Source organism: Pongo abelii, chromosome 20 (genome assembly GCF_028885655.2).
Source record: "Pongo abelii isolate AG06213 chromosome 20, NHGRI_mPonAbe1-v2.0_pri, whole genome shotgun sequence".
NCBI classification, from domain to species: Eukaryota; Metazoa; Chordata; class Mammalia; order Primates; family Hominidae; genus Pongo; species Pongo abelii.
Window position 1 is genome coordinate 16,421,431 of NC_072005.2, and position 25,907 is coordinate 16,447,337.

At 51.2% G+C, this 25,907-nt stretch overlaps 1 protein-coding gene across 1 annotated transcript in view; it reads left to right on the forward strand.

Annotated features, from left to right (window-relative positions):
• Window positions 1-14,583, forward strand: part of AP1M1 (adaptor related protein complex 1 subunit mu 1) — a 37,481-nt gene extending 22,898 nt beyond the window's left edge. Inside the window, exons 6-12 of the mRNA XM_002828857.6 lie at window positions 5,654-5,780; window positions 6,784-6,926; window positions 7,373-7,444; window positions 7,994-8,152; window positions 12,730-12,855; window positions 13,436-13,511; window positions 13,650-14,583. Of these exons, the coding sequence (XP_002828903.1) occupies window positions 5,654-5,780; window positions 6,784-6,926; window positions 7,373-7,444; window positions 7,994-8,152; window positions 12,730-12,855; window positions 13,436-13,511; window positions 13,650-13,672 (726 nt within the window). The 3' untranslated portion in view covers window positions 13,673-14,583. The remainder of the gene's footprint in view (window positions 1-5,653; window positions 5,781-6,783; window positions 6,927-7,372; window positions 7,445-7,993; window positions 8,153-12,729; window positions 12,856-13,435; window positions 13,512-13,649) is intronic.
• Window positions 14,584-25,907: the final 11,324 nt, after the last annotated feature.

The window sequence follows — 25,907 nt, forward strand, 5'->3', positions numbered from 1 at the left end:
TTTACCTTTATCCCTGAAGGCTATTCTCACCGGATATGGACTTCTGAATTGACGGTTTTTGTTTAGCACTTTAATATGTTATACCACCTCCTTCTGGCATCCATCATTTCTGGTGAGAAATCCACAGTCCCCCAAATCTTTATTCCCCTATAGGTGATGTGTTATTGTCCTCTGGCTGCTTTCCAGATTTTTCTTTGCCTTTAGTTTCAGCAGTTAGATGAGGTGTGCATATCTTTGTGTTTCTACTGTTTGGGATTTGTTCAGCTTCTTGGATCTGTAAGTTTATGTCTTTCATCAAATTGGGAAGTTATCAATCATTGTTTCCTAAAATACGGTTTTTTGTTTTTTCATTTTGTTTTGTTTTTTGAGATAGAGTTTCATTCTTGTTGCCCAGTCTGGAGTGCAATGGCACAATCTCAGCTCACTGCAACCTCTGCCTCCCAGGTTCAAGCTGTTATAAGTAAAATGTTTATTCAGAAACACAATGCTTGTTCCTCAGTACCACAAGGAAAAATCAGCATTCAAACAAAAAGTTTTCTCAGCAAGGCAAATTTACTTTCTGCAGAAAGGGTGCTCCTCGCAGATGGAACAATGGTGAGAGCACACCCAAACAAAGGAGGAAAGCCATTTTTATCACTTATGCAGCTTGTCCCTGCTGCTGTGTCCTATCTCCATTGGCTGGAGCCAGACCTCACAATCTAAGCTAAACCTGACTGGGTAATAACTTAAAACTTTCCTAAATAGGTAAAGGCAAGGGAGAACAAAGGAAAAAGAGGAAGTTGACTCATTCCCTTATATCTAACATCCCTTACATCTAAAACAAATATCTTGGTTAAAGTACAAGGACATAGAATGTACTCATTCCCTTATATCTAACATCTCTTACGTCAAAAACAAATACAAGGACACAGAATGTACTCATTCCCTTATATCTAACATCCCTTTATGTTTAAAACAAATATTTCAGTTAAAGTACAAGGACATAGAATGTACATTATTTCTAACACTTATGATTTATTCTTTAGTAAGAAGGGAAACTTTGAAGAGGAACTTTTTTACTTTCTACAAAGCAATTCTCCTGTCTCAGCCTCCCAAGTAGCTGGGATTACAGGCATTCGCCACCACACCTGGCTAATTTTGTGTTTTTAGTAGAGACAGGGTTTCTCCATGTTGATCAGGCTGGTCTCAAGCTCCCAACCTCAGGTGATCCACCTGCCTCAGCCTCCCAAAGTGCTGGGATTACAGGCATGAGCCACCCACCGCACCCAGCCCTCAGACATGTTTTTGTCATTTTACTCTTCCTTCAGGACTCCAGTGACATGAAAGACCTTTGGTTATTATATCATGTGTCCCTGAGGCTGCTTATTTTATTCTGTCTTTTCTTCTCTCTGTTAGAATGGATAATTTACATTGATCTGCCTTTAAGTTCACAGGTCCTTGGCCCTTTCCTATTTATCTCCATTCTGTTATTATTATTATTTTTTTTTTTGGAGATAGGGTCTCACTCTGTCATCCAGGCTGGAGAGCCATGGAGCAAGCATGGCTCACTGTAGCCCCAACCTCCTGGGCTCAAGCGATCCTTCTGCTTCAGCCTCCTGAGTAGCTGGGACTACAGGTGTGCGCCACCAAGCCTGGCTAATTTTTTTAAAAAAATTTTGTAGAGATGAGGGTCTCGCTGTGTTGCCCTGGCTAATCTAGAACTCCTGGGGCAAGTGATCTTCCCACCTCAGCCTCCCAAAGTGCTGGGATTACAGGCATGAGCCACTGTACCTGGCCTCCATTCTGCTATTAAGTCCATTGAGCAAGTTGTTTATTTCAGTTACTATATTTTTTAAATTTCTCCATTTGATTCTTCTTTTTTTTTTTTTTTTTTTTTTTTTTTTTGAGACAGGGTCTTACTCTGTTGCCCAGGCTGGAGCATAGCGGTGCAGTTATAGCTCACTGCAGCCTCAACCTCCTGTGTTCAAGTGATCTTCCCATCTGAGTGTGCTGAGTAGCTGAGACCACAGGCATACACCACCGTGCCTGGCTAATTTTTTTTTATTTTATATTTTGTAGAGACCAGGACTTGCTGTGTTGCCCAGGCTAGTCTCGAACTCCTGGTTGATTCTTCTTTATCATCTGTTTCTTTGCTGAGACTTTCTATTTTAACATTTGTTGCAAGCATTTGTAATTTTAAAAATAGCTGTTTAAAGTCTTCATCAGATAATCCCAACATCTGTGAAGTGTTGACAGCGGTTGATTGGGTTTTCCAGGCAAGTTGACATTTTCGTGGTTGTTTGTACGCTGAGTAATTTTGGATTGCGTCCTGGACTTTTTGAGCATTATGTGGTGATACTCTAGGTCTTATTTAAGCTATATGGGAAATATTGATATTTTTGTTTTAGCCAACAGCCAATCTTACTTTCAGGCCACAAGTTCCAATCCCCAACCTGTAGGCCATGAACATCACGTCAGTTTTTAAAGCCCCTGTGCCATTTCCTGGTCAGATCTCCTGGGTGTGCACTGCCCAGTGGTCAGTCTGGGACCTGAGTGGTTAGTACAGTTCTCAAACTCTTTGGTAAGTCAAAGTATGGTATATGCACAGGATTCACAGATGCTCTATTCTAGAGAGTTCTGGAGACATAAACCACTTCATGGGGTGACTTTCCTGAGCTTCTGGCTCTGTGCTGTCTACCCGGTACTTTTCTGATTCCTTGCGGTTTATTCTGTTGTACACGTCGGCCATTGGGCCCACTTCCCAGCCCACATGGAGAGAGGACAGAGAGAGAAAAGGACAACAGTTGCCCCACCTCCTCGGAACAGTAGCTGAAACCACAGGGCCTGGGGCATGAGCAACAGGGGAGATGGGGGGCTTCTGTGTTTTCCGGGAGAGTCAGGAGTTCCTCTTCTGGCCCCAGAGCCAGGCCTGGAAGCTCCGCTGAGCTTTCGTGTGCTCTGTGGTGCACACTTCTGCTTCCAGATTGCTGCTGCACTTTCTCATGGGGGGCGGTGGGGACACTGTGCATTCGTGTCCCGGCAGTCTTCCAGCAGCTGCCAAGCCTCCTGCCCAGGTTTCAGAGCTGTAGTCAGTGGCAGGGGAAGGGGCGCCAGCCGACCTGCCTCGCCAGCCACTTGCTTTCTTTTGTGTTCACGCTGGCCTCATCCCTGTGGTGTGGGTGGACTGTATGGGCTCAGCCAATCCAGTCACGCAGGTCACTCGGGTGCCCGTTTCTGACGGCCACTGGCAGTGCAGCATTGAGCACGCTTGCTCAGCCCCAGATGTGTGCACTGGGGTGTCTCCGTGACCTGGGCCGGGATTTCCAGAGGGCTGAGGCTGCAGACATGGAATTGCCAAGGAGAGTGCTGCCCAGAAAGACTCTCCCGTGCGCTCTGTGCAGACCTCTTCACTTTCTTACTTTCTGGGATGGGACAGTGGCCTCGCTAACCACATTCCCCTCTCCCCTGGGGTCCCTTGTCTGATTGTTTATTGAGCCGAAAGCAGGGTCCATCTGGGTGCCCTGGGGTGCAAAGGCAAGTCCCAGGGGGCAGCTTAGAGAGAGTTGAGCAGGAAAGCGCTGGGGCTGCGGGGGTCCCTGCCACAGTGCGCTGCTGCGTGTGGCTCCGCCCAGAAGGATCCCACTCCTCCAAACAGCTCAGCACAAGGGCAGCTGTCAGAATGCCACCTTCCTAAGTGGCTTGCAGAGCTGGTGGCTGGGTCAACAAATTTGCCTCCAGATGCAATCATCTGAGTGCAGCCTCGTACTTACACAGCCGGGCCCTGAGCAAGCATTCCTTCAGCACCCGCCCTGGGAAGGGCACCAGCTCTGCATGGCTAGTCACACCTCTGCTGAGAAGGTTCTCATTGCTGCCCGCAGGGCCGAGATCAGCCTCGTGGGCTGGGCGGCTTTTCAGCTCCACTCCCTGGGCCTGCTCTCGCAGCATTCACGACCTCGTGTGTTCAGTTACAGCTGGCTGCCAGGGACAGTCCCAACTCCCAGAGGGGGAGGCAGCACCCAAGGGGAATTAGGGGCCGTCACAGTGGAGCGGAGGGCCCTCCGAGAAAGAGGCAGGCGAAATCCCAATGCTCGGGCTCCTGGAGCCCCAGCCAGTGAGGGTCCCAAGCTCCTGAGCCTCCGCGTGCCCACTGAGCACCTCCTGCCACACACGCTGTTTCTGGTGCTGGACATGGCAGTGCGCAGCCCCACGTGGCTTCCCCCAGCAGGGAGAGAGAGAGAGACAAGCAGGCAGACGCAGGGAAGCTGTTGTGCACCATGGGATCAGGGAGCTGCTTGCAAGATGAGGACAGGACAGCACGAGGAGGTGAGGCTGGGGAAGGTGACAGAACGGGAGCCCTTGGGGCCATGTCCGGTTCCCTGCCCCTCCCAGGGCTGTCATTTGCTTGGCACCTCAGTTTTTCCGATTCCCTCAGAGGCGGCAAGCTGGTGAGGGGCTTTTGTTTGTCTACCCAGTGCTTTTTGGACATCACGCATAAGACTGCACAGACTCTCCTGCCACTCTGCAGACAGGAAATGCAGGCCCTGCACATGTTAGCCTAGCTGGAGCCAGCATCTGGGCCCAGGTGTCCAAGTTGGTGGCCTTTGGCCCACTTGCTGGTGTGGGCATGGCCTCGTGCAGCGTGGCAGTGTGCAGTGGTGGCCAGGGCTGCAGCCCCAGCGATTTTTCTGCCTGTCATTCTGTGCCCTCAGCACGGGGCCTCCGATCTGTGCCTGTTTCCTCACCTCTAAAATGGATGCAAGAAGAGATGCTGCAGCATCTTGGCTCACGCAGGACAGTCTAGGGGGTGCAGGACCATCGCCCCAGTGTGGATTTTCAATTGCACTTTCAGATGCATCTCGGCATGCGCAGTGGGTTACAGCCCCTCAGGTCATCTCCCCACGGTCCCTGCCCCAGAGGTTGTCGAGGTGTGTGTGGAGCAATGCCTAGCGCAGTGGAAATGCTGTCAGTGTCAGCCACTGTGACTGGATTTAAGTTGATTATTTTGGATCAAGTGTTATCACACTTCACGGTGGCCCTGGGAAGTAAGAAGGGGTCAGGACTCGGGAAGCACCATCTCTCATAAGCCCTGGAGGGTGAGGGGCCAGTGGCCTCCCTGGGAGGCCAAGAAGAGAAACAGCTTTCAAGAAAAGCAAGTCTGGCCTGGTTCAAGAAACCCCAGCCCAGCCCATCGGGTGAGCAGGGACCATAGGGTCCTGGCCTGGGTCCAGCCAAGCTCATGGACTCTCAAGGCTGACTCAGCATGGGGACCAGCTGCCGGGCCGGCCCAGAGCATTCAGGGGGCTCCTGGGAGGAAGGGACTGGTGCCTGATAGAGAACCCTCAGAGGGGGCTACAGGCATGCATCATCAGGCCCCAGTGTGGCCTGAGGCCTAGAGGGCAGGACCCACAGTGGCCACCTCATGTCCACAGGGCCTTGGCATGAAGGCTGGAGGGGTGAGCCTGGGGACCCTCAGCCAGGCGTGGGTTGGTGTGGGTTAGGGGTAGACCTTAGCCACAGCTGGGACTCCCCCAGCTCAGGGGATGCCCAGGAGAGGGATGGACTTGGAGGTGAGAAGGGCGTTGAGAGTGGGATGGCCAGAGGGTCACATGATGTGGTAGGAGGCAGTGGCTGGTGAGTTGGGGACCTCCCCTCATGCCCACACCGCCACCCCCAGGTCAGCGCCAATGGCAACGTCCTACGCAGCGAGATCGTGGGCTCCATCAAGATGCGAGTCTTCCTCTCGGGCATGCCCGAGCTGCGCCTGGGCCTCAATGACAAGGTCCTCTTTGACAACACGGGCCGTGAGTACCCTTGCCAAGGGCCCTGCCCGTGAGGATGGCTTCACCAGGCACACACATTACAGCCCAGGGCAGGGTTGGGCCAGGCGGAGGAACGAGCTGGTTTCAAGCACTTGGTTTAGCAGCACTTCACACTGCTTGAGACAGCTGTGTAGAGTATTCATCCATCCCTGGACATAGAAGGCGCAGGGGAGTGAAAATCCTCCAGTCCAGCTGGGAGGCCCCCGTCACCCGGCCTCACACGCCAGGTCCTGCACCCTGCCCTGCTCTGCCTGGGGCACTGGGGCTTAGGCTGAGGCCTTGCTCTCTCCCTCCCAGGCCAGGTTTCTCCCCTCACCTTGGGCCCTAGGTGTGGGCCGTGTGAAGGCCACGCATGGTGATTCTCGCTCCTGCCGCCTGGCCTCTAACACTTCCCACAGCAGGGTAGGGGCAGAGGGGCCCAGGGCCTGGTTTTGTGAACTGTGCCTCCCACCTCTCAGCTGTCACAGGCCACTGGAAGAGGGTGCAGTGGCTGGGCATGCCCCTGTTCCTGGCCCGGTGAGGGCTTCTCGGGCATCAGCCTATCAGGGCAGCTCCCCGCCCGGGGCTGGGCAGGTCCCCACCCACATAGCCCTCAGTGAGGTGGGAAACCAAGGTAGGACCCAGGACCCCGTGGATGCCAGGGCCTGAGCCCTTGGGGAGCCCCGAGCCATCCCCCAGCCAAGTCCACTGATCAATCATTCAGTGAATGTGTCCTGAGCAGGTCCCCTAGCTGGGCCCTGGGATGGCCGCTGGGGACTCAGCATGAACCAGATCCACCAGCCCTGCCCCTGGGGACCCCAGGGGTGTGAGGAGTGATGGGGCAGTTGTCTTGGGACCCAGCTCCCTTGGTGTTTGTGGCCCAGGCTGCTCTTAGTGCGTGGACTGGGGGCCTTGCTCTGCCGGGGTGGGTCGCAGGTGGTAGGAGTACTGCTGAGGCAGTGACCCTGAGGGCCCAGGTCTGTCCTACCCTTACCCCCGACCCCAGGTGGCAAAAGCAAATCTGTGGAGCTGGAGGATGTGAAGTTCCACCAGTGTGTGCGGCTATCACGCTTCGAGAACGACCGCACCATCTCCTTCATCCCGCCTGATGGCGAGTTCGAGCTCATGTCCTACCGTCTCAACACCCACGTGAGTGCACCACCCTGGGGCTGGGCTGTCGGCGGCCTCCTCCTCCCCTTCACCTCCAGGAGGTGAATCCCAGGCGGGCGCCAGGGCCAGCCCCACCCCACGCTCCATGAGCTGCCTGGCTCTACAGAGATGGAGTCTGAGGACCTGTGACTCCGAGCTTTCTGAGGGGCACAGACCCCTTTGGCCGCCACCACCCCTTTCCCAGGCAGCCCCCAGAGCAGGCCCTGGTCATGTTTTCTGCATTTGCACCGAGGCCTCCCCGGTAGCTCCCGGCTGCATCGGCCTGTCTGCCCTGGCCCTCCCTGACACTGGCTGTGCGCTCCCTGCAGGGCTCTGGGCCCACACCTGGGCAGATGGTCCCTTGCCCTGGGCCTTGGTTTCCCTTCTGAAATGGGCCTTTGTCAAACAAGGCCAGGTGTGAGCACCCTCTTTGCCCTCCTCGGCAGGTCAAGCCTTTGATATGGATTGAGTCGGTGATCGAGAAGCACTCCCACAGCCGCATCGAGTACATGATCAAGGTGCGTGGGCCGAGGCCACCCACTGAGGGCCTTCTGGTGTCTCTGGCCCATACCAGGAGCCTAACCGAGGGCTGGGGTTGCCGTAGGGCTGCCATCCGTGCACCCTCACTGTGGCCTCAGATGCAGGAGTGGCCTGACACTGAGGGGACACCACCTGGGGCCTGCTCCTAGATGGTTCCACTTGTGGGGAGGGGCCTGTAGCCAGGCATCCAGGACACTCCCAGAGGTGTTGCCCCCAGGTGGAGCACCTCTGCCCCTCAGTGACCCTGTCCAGCGCAGCCTGGCCCTGGGACACAGACATTGTCCTAGGAGGGCAGGGCAGAGGGAGGGATGAGGAGCCTTGGAAGCTGAGCAGACAGGAGGACGAAGATGAAACTCCTGAAATTAGGTCTTGGGCAGGAGTGGGTGTGGGTAGTGCCTGGAGAAGTGGGGCCAGGGGCGGGGCTAGGGAGGATCCCCCAGGCCAGGCTGAGGGGCATGTGGCCTGGAGAGGCTGGGCCAGCTCACCTTGGCCTCCATAACCCTGGGCCGCATTGGCCTGGCCTGCAGGCCAAAAGCCAGTTCAAGCGGCGGTCAACAGCCAACAACGTGGAGATCCACATTCCCGTGCCCAATGATGCCGACTCACCCAAGTTCAAGACGACGGTGGGGAGCGTCAAGTGGGTCCCCGAGAACAGCGAGATCGTGTGGTCCATCAAGTCCTTCCCGGTGAGCACGCCATCCAGACATCCACGTGCCCCCCGCACCTGTCTCTGCAAGGCAGCCTGGTGCCGCAGGACCCCCTGCACCTCAAGATGGGGTGACAGTGGCCACTGTGTCCCCCACACCTGGGGCTTCTGAAAGGGTGGACGGAGAGCCGAGGACTGGAGTGGGAGGAGGCAGAGGCTGACTCGGCCCCTGGGCCCCTTTCTGCCTTCCTCTTGTTTGTGAACCAGCCTCTGTCTTCACCTCAGGGCAGTGCTCTCTCCCTCCCTCTCTGTGATGCCCCTGAGTACTGATGTGAGATGGGGTTCCTGTCCATGCAGGCCCTGAAAGAGCCCCGTCCACACTGGCAGGTCCAGGGCCCTTTCCGTGCAGGCTCAGCCTTGCCTGCCATCGAGGGGCACAGCTGCCTGTAGGCCAGAGCAGCACAGCCTCCAGAGCCTCGCACCAGCACAGCCTCCAGAGCCCCGCACCAGCCGCCCACGTCCTGGGCCAGTTCTGCACCGGCGTGGCTTCCCCGGCACCGTGTTAAGGATTCTGAGGAGCTGAGTCTGGGCTTGCCGGGTGTACGCAGTGCAGAGAGAGGCTAGGCCCAGGCATGGCTCTGGAGCTGAGCCGGGTGGCACTGACCTGCTCCACCAGGCGGGCTCAGGGCAGGCGCTGCTTTCCATGTTCTCCCCTCTCTCTCCGTCTGCATCCCAGGGGGACTTGGGGACAGCCCCAGCTGAGTTAAGCTGGAAATGCTGCAATTCAAGTGCCTTGAATTTCATGATGGGGTACTTTCCCTCCCAGCCTCAGTCTAATCACATGACATAAAATGTGGAAAGTAGAGGAAGGAGAGAGAAAAGCCCGTTACCCCACCACCTAATACTCCCGTCAGCCTTTCCGCGCGTCTCCTCCTCACCTTTGTCTCTGCGTATTTTGCTTTTCCTCATTATACGCAAGTAGAGCCAGCTCGGCGTCTGCCGTTCCACGCGGCACTGCAGCAGAGCGTTTTCCTTCTGGTGTTGGCTGTCTTCTTGGCGGTCGGCTTTGGGAGCTGTGGATGTTCCATGGAGGGGTGGTGACCATCCCGGATTGTTGGATTAGCTCCTCTTTTCCTGCAGTTCCACTGTTGAAAATAGTGTTTATCATTTAAAACACATTGGGAGAATACCCCACCAAATAAACAGCACTGTGAGCTGTAGACGGGGGAGGAAGGGACAGGGCTAAGGGCCGAGACACAGGCTGGCGTGGACTGTGCTTGTGTAGATTTGACTTCGAAGCCATGCACAGGCACACCTCATTTTATTGTGCTTCCCAGATACTGCATTTTTATTTTTGTTTTAGTTTTTAAACAAATGGAAGGTTTGTGGCAACCCTGCGTTGAGCAAGTCTGTTGGCGTCATTATTCCAACAGCATATGGTCTCTGTGTTGTCACTTTTTAGCAATAAAGTATGTTTTAACTAAGGTGTGTACATTCTCCTAGACATAATACTGTTGCACATTCAGACTACAGTATATGGTAACCTTTTTTTTTTTGAGACAGAGTCTCACTCTGTCGCCTAGGCTGGAGTGCAGTGGCACAATCTCGGCTCACTGCAACCTCCGCCTCCCAGGTTCAAGTGATTCTCCTGCCTCAGTGTCCTGAGCAGCTGGGATTACAGGCATGCGTCACCACACCTGGCTAATTTTTGTATTTTTAATAGAGACGGGGTTTCACCATGTTGGCCAAGCTGGTCACGAACTCCTGACCTTCTGATCCGCCTGACTCAGCCTCCCAAAGTGCTGGGATTACAGGTATGGGCCACCGTGCCCGGCTGGTAAACGTAATTTTTACATGCACTGGGAAACCAAAAAATGTGTGTGACTTGCCTAACTGTGCTATGTGCTTTATGGCAGTGGTCTGGAACCAAACCTGCACTGTGTGAAGGTACACCTGTCAGTGCTTTCCATGCATAGAAAACAAAATTAAATCACAATGGAAAAAAGGTAATTCCTAAAAACCAAAAGCAAAATTAATTCATCAGCATATCAAGTTGATGACAACCACAGAGACACATTACTTCAAGTAACACACCCTAAGGACAAAAGGAACTGCAAAAGATAAATTTTACGAAATACAGAGAGGGCCAGGCGCGGTGGCTCACACCTGTAATCCCAGCACTTTGGGAGGCCAAGGTGGGCGGATCACAAGGTCAGGAGATGGAGACCATCCTGGCTAACACGGTGAAACCCCGTCTCTACTAAAAATACAAAAAATTAGCTGGGTGTGGTGGTGGGTGCCTGTAGTCCCAGCTACTCGGGAGGCTGAGGCGGGAGAATGGTGTGAACTCGGGAGGCGGAGCTAGCAGTGAGCTGAGATTGCACCACTGCACTCCAGCCTGGGTGACAGAGCAAGACTCTGTCTCAAAAAAAAAAAAAAAAGAAATACAGAAAGATAGATTAGAAACACAGATTAGATAGATAGATAGATACCCTTCCCCCTTTCTTAGATTGTTCCATACTAAAAGTTTTTTTTTTTTTTTGGTTAGTTTTTTCTTTTTCTGAGATGAAGTCTCGCTCTGTTGCCCAGGCTGGAGTACAGAGGCACGATCTCTGCTTACTGCAACCTCCACCTCCCGGGTTCAAGCGATTCTCCCGCCTCAGCCTCCCAAGTAGCTAAGATTACAGGCACACGCCACCACACCCAGCTAATTTGTGTATTTTTAGTAGAAACAGGATTTCGCTATGTTGCTCAGGCTGGTCTCAGGTGATCTGTCTGCTTCGGCCTCCCAAAGTGCTGGGATGACAGGCGTGAGCCACCACGCCTGGCCTATTGTGAATAATGCTGCTGTGAACGTGAGTGCACAAATGCCTCTTCAAGACCCAGCTTTCATTCGTTTTGGGTGTATCCCCAGAAGTAGAATTGCTGGATCGTATGGTGATTCTATTTTCAATTTTTTGTGGAAGTGCCATAGTGTGGGCTATTTGCTTTTAAACCTAGAGTGTTTCTCGGTCCTGTCCCTACTGCTGTCTGTTACCAGGGTAGAGAATTTGATGTGTGCCTGTGTGCCCATGGGTGGCCATGGCACATGACACTGTCCACCTGGATGGAGATCTGGGCCGGGCCTTGCGTCCAGGCCTTCTCTTGGCTCTCTCTCTGCATCTGCTATAGCACCTGCTTCACAGAAGTTGCTGCCATGTTACTTGGTGCGTGGGTACCTGTGACTATTGTGTTGTCCCTGTGGCTTATGGGATGGCAGCCTCTAGGATTGTGGCCTGTCCTCCCGTGCACCTTTCTCCCTTGTGATGATGGCAGCCCTGTCCTCTTTTGTCTGCCTTTGGCAGCACGCCTGTCAATGCCTGCTCTTCCTCCCCGGGGAGCCCTTCTCACTGTGCCTTTGTGGCGTCGAGTGGGTTTTGGTGTGTGAGCCGGCGCCAGCCTACAGCTCTCATCGAGAGCAGAATTAAACCCGCTCGGCTCAACGCGACGACATGGGCTGGGTGTGCAGGCCTCCACCGCCCCTGGCGTCTGCTTCCCTGCATTTTCTTTGTCTTGTGTTTTCCATTCGGTCTTTGCTAAGGTTCAGATTTGGGGTCTGGCTGAGTGTTTGGAGCACAGGCTAGTCACCGAGCGGGTTTGTTCCCTCGCTGCCTGCTTTACCAGTTGCTGATGTCGCATCTTCCCCCCATCATCCTCCCGGAGTCTGTACTCAGCACATGTCACCAAGTCAGGCAGAGTCCTCACTCTCACGCTGCCCTGGTGGCAGTAGGTAGAGATGGACCACTCGGCCCTGCCCCAGGTGCACGGGGACGGCCCCTGCTCTGAGGCAGAAACAGCCCTAGGCGGCAGCAGCTCCCATGGGATCTCGACCTGAGCCCTGGGGAGCAGAGACTGTGGGGTCCCAGGCGTGGCCAGAGCTGAGATCGTGCCCCCAACTGCTCAGGGCGAGACCAGGTGCTGGGGGTGACCAGGCTGCGACCTGTTCCTCCTCAAGGCAGGGGGAGGGTGAAGGTCACAGCCAGGACTCGGGTTCCAGTCAGAGCCACAGCCACCCCCTGCTCTCCCTCAGGAGCAGGACCCAGGGCTGAATCGTCACTCAGTGCACGCTCCTTGGTTTCTTCCTTTTGTCACCTCTCCCTGGTTATGGTTCTCACCTGGACACTCTCTTTTCTTTCACATGCTGTCCTGAGACTGGGCGTGTGGCCCCTGTCCCCGGCAGCCTTCCCCTGCCACGGTCATTACACACTCTTCCTTCCCATAGCCAGTCTGTCTGGTTCGCCAGCCTTGGAGGAAAGTGCATTAGGGGAGCTGGGCGGGGGGTGCTGGGCCACTGCAGACCACACTGGCAGAGGCTTGGTGACTGGGGCTGGCAGCTTGGTGAGCTCAGCTCTGGGCGCAGGGGTGTCCTCAGGGCAGCTGGGCACCCCAGAGCAGAGGTTATCCTTACCAGCCTGGGGCAGCACAGGGCCGAGCTTTGGCTCCCCAGCACAGGGGCTCATGCTCCCCTCCCTGGACTGGGGTGAGTGGTCAGTCTCTGCCCATCGCCACTAGGGCCAGAGCTGTTGGCTAAGCTGTGGCAGGGCCTAGTCCTGAGCGCCTCCTCCGTCTGCTCCCCAGGGCGGCAAGGAGTACCTGATGCGGGCCCACTTCGGCCTGCCTAGCGTGGAGGCTGAGGACAAGGAGGGCAAGCCCCCGATCAGTGTCAAGTTCGAGATCCCTTACTTCACTACCTCCGGCATCCAGGTGCGTAAGGCTCAGGCGGCCGGGGCCCAGAACAGGGACGGAGGCCGCAGGTGACAGATATCAACGCAGCCAGCTTGGGAAAGGGTGTCAGTCAGCTGGAATCAGGACCCTGCTGTGCTGCGGGCCTCTGCCTCCGCACAGACGGGGAGAGGCCAGGCTGCCGCTGCTCAGCCCTGACCCGTGAGCTCAAAGCTCACTCATTCTGCCCCAAAACTAGCGTTTGAGGCTCTGCCGTCCACACTCATGCCCCATGGGAACTCTTTTCCCTGGCACCCCCTCAAAATCCCACAGAGGGAGGAGAGGCTCCCAGAGAGCCAGGGGCCTTCTGGCTGGGCCCCCCACAGCAGGCTGCTGAGGCTGTGTCTGCGAGCCACATCCTGGCTGCTCACCGCTTCCAGAGGCTGCTCTGCCCTCCCACACATTTGCATGGTCCAGACAAATCCCTTTCACCCCCGAGGCCTGTGCTCATCCTCGTCACGGCCTCCCCTGCCAGCCCCAGGCTGCCCCAGCAGGAAAGATTAAGGGGGGACCAACAGGGCGGGAGCCTGTGGTGCTCAGGGCCCTGCTACCTGTGCCCCAGGTGCGCTACCTGAAGATCATTGAGAAGAGTGGGTACCAGGCCCTGCCCTGGGTGCGTTATATCACGCAGAACGGAGGTGAGTGAGGCCCCACCCGTGGGGTGGGGTTGTGCTGAGGGGTCCTCTGTGGCTGCCCCCAGGGTGGAGCCATCGGGTCGGGTCCCGAAAGCGGGGAGGGTGCAGAGCCCAGCATGACGCCTCCCTCCTGTCTCTTAGATTACCAGCTCCGGACCCAGTGAGGGACTGTTGCGGCCAACACCCCGGCCTCAGGGCTCCTGGTGGCAGCACCAGGGGACACACCTGCCAAGCCCGCCAGATGGAGGGGCCCTCCCTGGTCTCTGGCCACCCTCCCAGCCTCCGCCCAGGGACCCCTGCCTTCCCCAGGCCACCTGCTCTGCCGTCAACACTCGTCTCAGAAGCCCCTTTCCCAGAAGAGGCTGGTCTTCGAGAAGTCTCGTTTCTTCGCCCCTGAAGTCAATTTCAGGGGAAGGATGTGAAAATTTTCCCTGTAGAGGTTACAGCCTTTTATGCTGTTAAGCTCCCAGGTACCAAAAGGCTTGGCCAACGCTTGCCGGCCAGCCAGCCAGCTGCAGGTAGCATCTGCCACGAAGGAAGCGCCAGCCTCGCCGGGCTAGCAGGGGCATTGTTTTGTTGCCATTTTGTTGAACGTTATGGGTTTATGGGTGTTCCTGGAACTTGTCTTTGTGCGTTCGTTGCTGTTTGTGTTATCCTTACTGTCCCCATGTCCCACCCACGTCCTGCGGCACTCAGGCAGCACTTAGTGAGGACGAGCCCTCACCCTTCTTGTCTTCCTTCCCGGCAGCGCCCGCAGCGGGCCGTTTACACGTTGGGGCCGGCACCTGGCGCTCTCGGGGGCCACTGCAGCATCTGCCTGCTCCCTGGACTTGCAGGCCTCACCTGTGGCGCCTTCCCAGGGCCAGCCTGGGTCACGAGACGCTGTCACTCAGCCAGATCAGTATTGACCCACCAGGGGAGGTGGGGTTAGGTGAGAGACGCCAGCCTCAGACTTTTTCCCACTGAGGGTCCAGAGAGCGGGGCCACGTGTCACCCATGTCTGCGCTTGGTCACCCGCCTTCCCCACCCTGTGTGTGTTCATTTCATAGTTACATTAAATTCCATTCATTGAATACTCCACGCCTTCCTCTGATGCAGCGTGGTCCTGACTTCTGCGTGACCACAGGGCTTGCCTGGTTTTGTTGCCGACCTTCCCTGTGGCCCCACAAGGTGTCACCAGCTCCCTCTGCCTCCCCAGCTGAAACACAGGAAAAGCAGCTGCGGAAAGAGGCAGCTGCAGTGCTGGACCATGGGCCACCACTCCTGGGCCACACAGAGGAGGCCACAGAGGCAGAGTCTTCTCTCATCCAATATGCTGCACGCTCAGATGGCCAACAGCTTGTCCCCACCTCTCCCCAAACTGATGGCCTACTCAGAGCATGGTCCTTGTGTCCACAGCAGCATCCCCTGTGTCCTAGCTAGAAATGCAGGTTCATGGGCCAGCCCTGACCTGCCAAAGCAGAGGCTCTGGGGCCAGGGTCCCGGAAAACATTAACAAGGTCCCCAGGTGCTTCTTCTGTGAACTGCTACTTGGTCCATGGGGGAAATAGCACATAGGCAGGAAGTGCTGCCTGCTCTTGGCTCCCTCCCTGACCAGTGCTGATGGCCCTGCCTGGCCAGCACCCTCTTGCCTTCATTCTCCCCCTCCCTCTCCTGTCTTGCGGAGCCCGTCCTCAGGTGTCTAGTGGGCATCCGACCTAGAACCTTCCACCCACGTAGGTCTTCCCTATCTCAGTCAATGATGCTGCCCCAGCCCAGGCCTCAGACCAAAGTCCTGGAGGCATCCCTGGGGCCCCTCCCCTCACTGTCCACACCCATGTCGGCAGTCGGCCCTGATGGCCTCTCCAGAAAACCCTGGGGCTCACCCTATTTGCCATCCTCGCTGCCACAACCGGGGCCAAGCTCCAGTGTGGGCTGTCACTGTCCCCACCCTGCAGAGCCCCCATGCTGGGACGCTGCAGGGACAGGAGAGGGCTGGTCCACAGGACAGAAGAGAGACTTCGGTTTCCAGCAACTTATCAGATAAGACCTGCAAACCCTCCACTACAGACTGTAGAAATGCAGGAAATAAAGCAGATGTGCCTAGCCGTGCCCATAAAAAAGCAAGGAGATCCATAGGAGCCCAAGACGAAGGAAGTAGACACGGAAGACACCATGGGGGCTCACACCGGAGTTGCTCTTGGAAACCACAGGGTGTAGGTTTGGGGGGCCAGGTGGCAGATAGGACTTTGGGCGTCGGGAAGATGGTGAAATGCAGTGGAGACGACTCCTGCATGAAGCTGGGATCCTCGAGGGCCGTGATACTTAACAGTAAAAAGATGGACTAGAAAAAACATTTGCCCTCCACCCCTGAGAATAAGCACTGTGTCCTCTCTCTGCCTGAGATCCACAGGAGAAAAAGTCACCACTCATTTAGACCCGACACTTGTAATATCAATCTGGTTTGCAGACAACCAGGCCAAGATGTTTATGACACAAAACCTCCCTGGAGGGACCTAACTTCATCCCTTGTTACCAAAGATCCTCGCACACAATCCACCCTAAACATGAGGGCACATCCTGAAAATTACAAAACACGTGCGTGAAAGCAAACTTGAAACAGCAGGATCAGATTCTCACGAACTTCGAAGATTATCGGGCATGTAAACAAATACACTATGCAGTCAGTCTGCTCCAAGTGCTTAAAGGCACAGAGACTCTGAATAGAAAAGAACAAAATGCTGTTAAGACAGAGCTGTTACAACATCCAACAAGGCAAATAATTTGCATGCGGGTTATAACGTCTACAAATCAGAAAAAGAGAACCTAACAAAATGTGTGAACAAACAGTATGTGAACAAACAGTATGAAGATGAAATACAAATGGCGACCGTTCGGCCAGGCGTGGTGGCTCATGCCTGTGAGCCCAATACTTTGGGAAGCCGAGGCAGACCGATCACTGGAGATCAGGATTTCGAGACCAGCATGGCCAGCATGGTGAACCCCGTCTATACTAAAAATACAAGAATTAGCCAGGCGTGGTGGTGCGCACCTGTAATCCCAGCTACTCAGGATGCTGAGGCAGGAAAATGGCTTGAACCCAGGAGGTGGAGGTTGCAGTGAGCCGAGATGGCGTTACTGCACTCCAGCCTGGGCAACAGAGAGCGAGACTCCGTCTCAAAACACAACAAAAACCAGCCTAGAGCAGTGACTCACGCCTGTAATCCCAGCACTTTGGGAGGCTGAGACGGGCGGATCATCTGAGGTCAGGAGTCTGAGACCAACCTGGCCAACATGGTGAGACCCCATCTCTACTAAAAATGCCAAAATTAGCCAGGCATGGTGGCGGGCGCCTGTAATCCCAGCTGCTCAGGAGGCTGAGGCATCAGAATCATTTGAACCCCAGGAGGCAGAGGTTGCAGTGAGCCGAGATCATACCACTGCACTCCAGCCTGGGCAACAGAGCAAGACTTCATCTCAAAAGAAAAAAAAAAAAAGGCGAACGTTCAACCATGTAGGTATTCAGGAAATACGTACACATAAACCAAGACCACAGTTAGATGCTATTTGCATCAGGTTGGCCCCCCCAAAAAAAATTTTTTTTTTTGAGACAGGGTCTTGCTATGTTACCCAGGCTGGAGTGCAGTGGCGTGATCACAGCTCACTGCAGCCTCGAGCTGCCAGGCTCAACCAATCCTCCTGCCTCAGCCTCTTGAGGAGCTGGGACTACAAGCACGTGCCACCACGCTGGGCCAATTTTTCGTATTTTTTATAGAGATGGGGTCTCGTCATTTTGTCCACACTGGTCTCCAACTCCTGGGCTCGAGCCATCATCCCGTCTCGGCCTCCCAAAGTGCTGGGATTACAGGCGTGAGCCACCTTGCCCCACCTCCTAAACATCTAGAACGTGCTAGCTATGTACTCACTGTGGGAAAGTTGAGAACATCCTCCCCAAAGTCATCTTTATGCCAGAATTTTCTTGCAGAACTCTAGTTGAGAAAAGCCCTGAGAAGTCCATGCACAAATATGTAGAGAAATATCAGGTGTACAGTTACACTTACAGCAGTATAGTTCATGACAGCAGGAAATTGGAAAGCAACCAAAAGTCCTTCAATAGGAAAAGGGACCACTGTAGTCCATTCACACAAGAGATTACAGCAGTGAGAATGAATTCAATTAGAGCAGTGATACGGCTCAGAATACACCTTAAACAACATTGAGCAGGAAAAATGTTTACAAAAGAAAGTGCAGTAATCTAGTATAAAATATGGAAATAATATTTTACGTGCTTAGGGATCTATATATATCCAGCAAAAGTCTAACGAGATGCTTGAGAATTTGAAAAAATTCACATCCCTGGTTATCTCTGAAAGGCAAAAACAGGAAGGGGGTACGACTGGGGCCTCTGCTGTGTTGGCAATTTCCTTAAGCTTGATATTGCTTAGTGGCTTGTTCTGTATTCTTTCTTTATGCTTTTTTTTTTTTTTTTTTTTTGACAGGGTGTCACTCTGTTGCCCAGGCCAAAGTGCAGTGGCATGGTCATGGCTCACTGCAGCTTCAAACTCCTGGGCTCAAGTTATCCTCCCTCCTTGGCCTCCCGAAGTGCTGGGATTACAGGCATGAAGCACGGTGCCCAGCCCTTTTTGTAGTTCTTAATAGACTTTTTGTAGTTTTTTTGTTTTTGTTTTTGTTTTTTTTGAGACGGAGTTTTGCTCTCGTTGCCCAGGCTGGAGTGCAATGGTGCAATCTTGGCTCACTGCAACCTCCGCCTTCTGGGTTCAAGCAATTCTCCTGCCTCATCCTCCTGAGTAGCTGAGGTTACAGGCATGCGCCACCATGCCTGGCTACTTTTGTATTTTTAGTAGAGATGGGATTTCTCCATGTTGGTCAGGCTGGTCTCAAACTCCCGGCCTCAGGTGATCCACCCCCCCCCCACCCCCGCCGCCTTCCCAAAGTGCTGGGATTACAGGCACGAGCCACCGCGCCCGGCCAGTTCTCTTTTTTTTTTTTAAGACTGCAAAGCTGAGCATGGTAGTATGCACCTGTAGTCCCAACTACTCGGGAGGCTGAGGCTAGAGGATTACTTGAGCCCAGGAGTTTAAGGACAGCCTGGACAACATAGTGAGACCCTGTCTCTAAAATAAACCAACAAAACACCCCCCAAAAAATGACAATGCAGATTTGGAAGAAAAAAAATAGATTAAAAATGTAGTCATAGAAATTAACAACTTGGGGCCGGGCATGGTGGCTCACGCCTATAATCCCAGCACTTTGGGAGGCCAATGCGGGCAGATCACTTTAGGTCAGGAGTTTGAGACCAGCCTGGCCAACATGGTGAAACCTGGTCTCTACTAAAAATACAAAAGAATTAGCTGGGCGTAGTGGCTCACACCTGTAATCCCAGCTACTCAGGAGGCTGGGGCAGGAGATTCACTTGAACCCAGGAGATGGAGCTCGCAGTGAGTCAAGATGGCACTGTTGTACTCTTGCCTGAGCGACACAGCAAGACACTGTCTCAAAAAAAAAAAGAAATTAACAACTTGGTCAGAGGGTGTTAAAATACAAGTGAGACACAGCTGAAGAGAATTAGTGCACTAGAAGAAAGCTGTCTGGGGCAGTTACCCAGGACATAGCCCAGCTAATGAGACATATATATATTTACAGTCAACCCTCCACATCCATGGGTTCTGCATCCATGGATTCAACCAACAGTGGGTTGAAAATATTTGAAAAACAATTGTGTCTGTGCTGGACATGTACAGGTTTTCTTTTTTATTGTCATTATTCCTTATATAATACAGTATAATGATTATGTAGCATCTACATTGTATTGGGTAATCTAGAGATGATTTAAAGATGATGTGCATAGGATATATGCAAATATTGCACCATTTTATATAAAAGACTTGAGCATCCTCAGATTTTGGTATCTGAGGGGAGTCCTGGAAACAATCCCTTGAGGATATGGAGGGATGACTCTGTGTGTGTGTGTGTGTGTGTGTGTGTGAGATGTGTGTGTATGGTTAACACAAGACAATAAGAAGGCCCAACATGCCAGCAAGTATCTAACACAAACCAAAAAATGAGAACTGGGGAGCAGCCACATGCAAAGAGATCATGGCCAGAATTTTCCAAAATTAATGAAAATCTTGAAGTGTTTTTTGTTTTTCATTTTGACAGAGTTTCGCTTTTGTTGCCCAGGCTGGAGTGCAATGGCGAAATCTCGGCTCACTACAACCTCCGCCTCCCAGGTTCAAGCGATTCTCATGTCTCAGCCTCCCAAGCAGCTGGGATTACAGGTGCACACCACCACACCCGGCTAATTTTTGTATTTTTTGTAGAGATGGGGTTTCACCATGTTGGTCAAGATGGTCTCGAACTCCTGACCTCAGGTGATCTGCCTGCTTCGGCCTCCCAAAGTGCTGGGATTACAGGCATGAGCCACTGTGCCCGGCCTGAAAATCTTGAAATTCTAAGATTCAGGAAACCGTTGAGTCCAAAGCATGATACACAAACCTAAATTCATAACTAAAATAATCATAGTCAAACCACAGAACATATCAGACTCAGAGAAGATCCTAACAGCAACACAAAGAGATAAAAATGTCTCTCCAAAGAGCAATCGGACAGAGAACTGGCTTCACAACTGGAACAACAAAAGTCCGAAGATGGAGCATGGCTTCAAATTACTGAGAGAAGTGCAGTCTAGAATTCTGTACCCACCTCATCTGTAAAAGGTAGGACAAGCCAGGCATAGTGGCTCCCGCCTGTAATCCCAGCACTCTGGGAGGCCAAGGCGGGCAGAGGTCAGGAGTTTGAGACCAGCCTGACCAACAAGGAGAAACCCCATCTCTACTAAAAATACAAAATTAGCCAGGTGTGGTGGCGGGCACCTGTTCCTAGCTACTTTGGAGACTGAGGCAGACAGAATTGCTTGAACCAGGGAGACAGAGGTTGCAGTGAGCCGAGATCGCGCCACTGTACTCCAGCTTGAGCAAAGTGAGATTCTGTCTCAAAAAAAAAAAAAAAAAAATTAGGACAAGATAAAAACAATTTATCAATAACAGAATCCCCGAATAAAGGAACTTGTGTACATAAGGAAAGGAAGAAAGATGTGAGGATGCCGGAAAACCTTAGAAACCATTGGATCTGTCTAAACTGGCATTGACTGTGTAAAGCAATAATAACAGTGACTAACGTATAGAGTAGTGACAAAAGGCGCAACTGAAGTACTAGACAACATCCTGGTGTTAATGCCTTTCAAGCTCACTATACAATTTGGGAGGAGATTCGGCTAAAGTCTACGAGGGCCACGTATTTATATATAATTTCTAGACCAGTGGTTGGAAAAGGGTTGAAAGAAAACTTTAACAGATTAATAGGAAGAAGGAAAAGAGAAGGAGGCATAGAAAAATCAGGAGGCACTGGGTGCAGTGGCTCACGCCTGTAATCCCAGCACTTTGAGAGGCTGAGGCAGGCGGATCACCTGAGGTTGGGAGTTCAAGACCAGCCTGACTAACAGAAACCCCATCTCTACTAAAAATACAAAATTAGCCGGGTGAGGTGGTGCATGCCTGTAATCTCAGCTACTCAGGAGGCTGAGGCAGGAGAATCGCTTGAACCTGGGAGGCAGAGGTTGTGGTGAGCTGAGATCGCGCCATTGCACTCCAGCCTGGGCAACAAGAGCAAAACTCCATCTCAAAAAAAAAAAAAAAAAAATGGAAAAAAGAACAATCAGGAGGCCAGGTGTGGTGGCTCATGCCTGTAATCCCAGCACTTTGGGAGGCTGAGGCTGAGACAGGTGAATTGCTTGAGCCTAGGAGTTTGAGACCAGCCTGGGCAACATGGAGAAACTCTGTCTCTACAAAAATTAGCCAGGCATGGTGGCACACACCTGTAGTCCCAACTACTCAGGAGGCTGAGTTGAGAGGATCACCTGAGCTCAGAAGTCCAGGCTGCAGTGAGCTGTGATTGCACCACTGCACTCCAGCTTGGGTGACAGAGTGAGACCCTGCCTCAAAAAAATAAAAGAAAAGAAAAGAAAATAAAGGAAAAATCAGGATAAATGCAGAGGTGTTCCAAACTTTCTAAAATAATAAATAGTACTTAAAACTGCACTGGGACTTTTGGGACACCCCTAGTATCTCTGGCTGCAGAAAGCATAAAATAAGATTGCAGAAATAAATCCAGACATTAGGAACCACAACAAGTGTAAATGAAGCAAAGCTGCTAGTTTAAGATGTCGGATTGAACTGAAATACAAAATCCTGTGATACCCTGTTTATAAGTGATACATCTAAAATATAAGTACACAACACAATTGAAAGTAAAAAGACATGAAAAGATGTGACACTTAAAATATAAGCACACAACACAGTTAAAAGTAAAAAGACATTAAAAGATGCCAAAAGAAATTTCGTGTGGTTATACTAATTCCAGACAGAATAGATTTATTTATTTATTTATTCATTCATTTAATTTTTTGAGACGGAGTCTCGCTCTGTTGCCCAGGCTGGAGTGCAGTGGCGCGATCTTCGCTCATTGCAACCTCCGCCACCCGGGTTCAACTGATTCTCCTGCCTCAGTCTCCTCAGCAGCTGGGATTACAGGCATGCACCACCATGCTCGGCTAAATTTTTTTATTTTTGTTTTTTGTTTTATTTTTAGTAGAGACAGGATTTCACCATGTTGGCCAGGCTGGTCTTGAACCCTGACCTCAGGTGATCCACCCCCGCTTGGCCTCCCAAAGTGCTAGTGGCAGGTGTGAGCCACTGTGCGCGGCCAGAATAGACTTTAAACCAAGAAAGCAAAACATATATATATACTAGATCCCCGAGAAGTTTCCACACATCTCCAAGAATTATTATTAGAGTTCCCACTCTCTGAGGGATTTTCCAGAGAAATGAGTTAGAATTCAACAAGAAATAAATTACTTTAAAATATTTCCAAATATGAGAGGTTTTTTTGTTTGTTTGTTTTGAGACAGGGTCTCTGTTGCCCAGGCTGGAGTGCAGTCAGTGGCACGATGTCAGCTCACTGCAACCTTGGCCTCCCAGGCTGAAACAGTCCTCCCATCTCAGTCTCACAAGTAGCTGGGATTACAGGTGAGCGCCACCAAGCCCAGCTTTTTTTTTTTTTTTTTTTTTTTTTTTTTTTTTTTTGTATTTTTAGTAGAGATGGAGTTTTGCCATGTTGCCCATGCTGGTCTTGAACTTGGGCTCAAGTGATCCGCCTGCCTCAGCCTCCACAGTGCTGGAATTACAGGTGTGAGTCACCGCGCCCAGCCAATATGAGAGATTTTAAAGCACACTTTTCAATCACCATGTGTCAAAGAAGAAAATATAATGGAAGTTAGAAAATATTAGAGAATGGCTAGGTGCGGTGGCTCATGTCTATAATTCCAGCACTTTAGGAGGCTGAAGCAGGTGCATCACTTGAGCTCAGGAGTTCGAGACCAGCCTGGCCAACATGGCGAAAACCCAACTCTACTAAAAATATAAAAATTAGCCAGGTGTGGTGGCACATGCCTGTAAATCCTAGCTACTCAGGAGGCCCAGGCACAAGAATGGCTTGAACCCTGGAGGTAGAGGTTGCAGTGAGCTGAGATTGCACCACTGCACTCCAGCCTGGGTGATGGAACGAGTCTGTCTCCAAATAAATAATTAGAGAATATTTTTCAATCTGGATGCAGGTGACATGGGTGTGCTCTCGAGAATTCATCAAGCATTGATGATTTGCACACTCTTTTGTATATATGTTACACTTCAGCAAAAACATTTACAAAGGGGCAAAAAGGCAAAAGATACTTAAAGCAGCCAGAGGTAAAGACACATCACTTTCAGACATGACAACCAGACAGACAGACAGCTGGCTTTTTCAAAGGAACCCAGAAAACAGTTGGGTGACATTTTCAACATGCTAAAAGAAAACCACCAACCCAAATCAGAGACCCAGCAAAAGTATTTCAAGAATGAGGTTACAGTAAAAACGTTTTGCAGACAAATAACAAAAGAGTTTGCCAGCAGCAGACTAACACTAAAGAAAATTGTAAACAGTGTACTCACATCAGGCACAAAGAAAGTGATCTCAGACGGAAGGGCATGATGCAAGAAGAAATAAAGCAAAGAAGTAGAAAATACATGAGAAAATCTAGACAAATATAGATTGCATAGTTTCTGGAGTTTTTTTAAGTGATAGAATTATACAACAGGAAAAAAGTCTTCAGGGAATAAACTGAGTTAAAATGTTCCAAGTTAATCACTGTCTGGGAGAAGAATAAATAACATGGATAAAATTTGCTTTTTGTTGTTGTTGTTGTTGTTGAGACAGAGTTTTGCTCTTGTTGCCCAGGCTGGAGTGCAGTGGCGCGATCTTTGCTCACTGCAACCTCTGCCTCCTGGGTTCAAGCTATTCTCCAGCCTCAGCCTCCTGAGTAGCTGGGATTACAGGTGTGTGCCACCAGGCCTGCCTAACTTTGTATTTTTGGTAGAGGCGGAGTTTCTCCATGTTGGTCAGGCTGGTCTCGAACTCCCGACCTCAGGTGATCTGCCCGCCTTGGCCTCCCAAAGTACTGGGATTACAGGCATGAGCCACTGCGCCCAGCCAAATCTGCATTTTGATAAGTATGCATTTTACTATCTAAGGGAGCTAAAACATTTTTATTATTTTAGTAGCACTGTAACTTTGTTTTTCTTCTTTGTCTTATTTTTTTGAGACAGAGTCTCACTCACTCTGTCACCCAGGCTGGAGTGCAGTGACATGATCTCAGCTCACTGCAACCTCCACCTCCTGGGTTCAAGCGATTCTCCTGCCTCAGCCTCCTGAGTAGCTAGGATTACAGGTGCACGCCACCACACCCAGCTAATTTATGTAATTTTATAGAGTCGTGGTTTCACCGTGTTGGCCAAGCTGGTCTAGAACTCCTGGCCTCAAGTGATCCACCTGCCTCAGCCTCCCAAAGTGCTGGGAGACCAGAATTCCACCCAGAATGACCTCTCTGCTCCTAGGAGTGTGACAGCATTTGGGGGGGAAAATAGCATAGAGTTGGAATTTTAAAAATTCAGTTTGACAAAATGACTTTTAGCTGGAGCATTAAGTCCATTTACATTTAATGTAATAACTGATACTACATTTAAATCTAAATTTAAATCTACCATCTTACTTTGTTTTCTATTTTTGTCCTTTCTATGTTCTCTTTTATATCCTCTCTGGATTTATTACAAGATTGTTTGTGGCTTTTAAAAAAAGTCATTGCTTGAATGATGAGAGCTTATATTTAAAAAGGCAGGGGGCTAAAATAAATAAATAATTTTAAAAATAAAAATAAAGTCATTGTTTTCCTTTGAGTGTTTGAGAGTTACAATTCTAGGCTGGGCGAGGTAGCTCAAGCCTGTAATCCCAGCGCTTTGGGAGGCCAGCCCAGGTGGATCACCTGAAGTCAGCATCGTGAAACCCCATCTCTACTAAAAATACAAAAATTAGCCGGGCACAGCGGCATGTGCCTGTAATCCCAGCTACTCGGGAGGCTGAGGCAGGAGAATCACTCGAACCTGGGAGGCGGAGGTTTCAGTGAACCAAGATCTCGCCATTTCACTCCAGCCTGGGCAACAAGAGCAAAACTCCATCTCAAAAAAAAAAGAAATATATATGAGTAGATATTAAATGTGTACACATATATACATATATAAAGGCTAAAATAATGATCTAAGCCTCCTCTCAAGAAGTTAGAAAAAGAACAACAAAATAAATGTAAGAGCACAGAAAGAAGGAAATAATAGGGAGTAGATACAAAGAAAATAGAAAAGAAACATTCAATAAAGAAAATCAACAAAGCGAGTTTATTTAAAAAAATGAATGAAATTGAAAAACCACTAGGGAAATTGATCAACGTGAAAAGAAAGCACACATAGCTGTTACTGGAATTGGGTGGGGGGAGACATTACTATAGATTTAAAGACATTAAAACGATTAGAACAGGACACATGTCTAGGGTTGTGTGAGGCATTCACTTCCCAAGGGTACAGAGCTCACTCTGCTCACCAAGCTGTGATCCCTGGCTTAGAGTTCCAGCCACATAGTGGGAAGGGGGTTTCTTTTTCTAATTAACAAAACATGATACAGGCTAGTGGACCTCCCAAATAAAAGAATATTTAGACTAAAACCCTATCAAAAAAAAATAGCTAGAATAATATGAACGATGCTAAGGGCTGGGTGTAGGTGACTCATGCCTGTAATCCCAGCACTTTGGGAAGCTGAGGCAGGTGGATCACTTGAGGTCAGGAGTTTGAGACCAGCCTGGCCAACATGATGAAACCCCATCTCTACCAAAAATACAAAAAGTTAGTTGGGTGTGGTGGCAGGCACATGTAATCCCAGCTACTTGGGAGGCTGCGGCAGGAGAATCGCTTGAGCCTGGGAGGC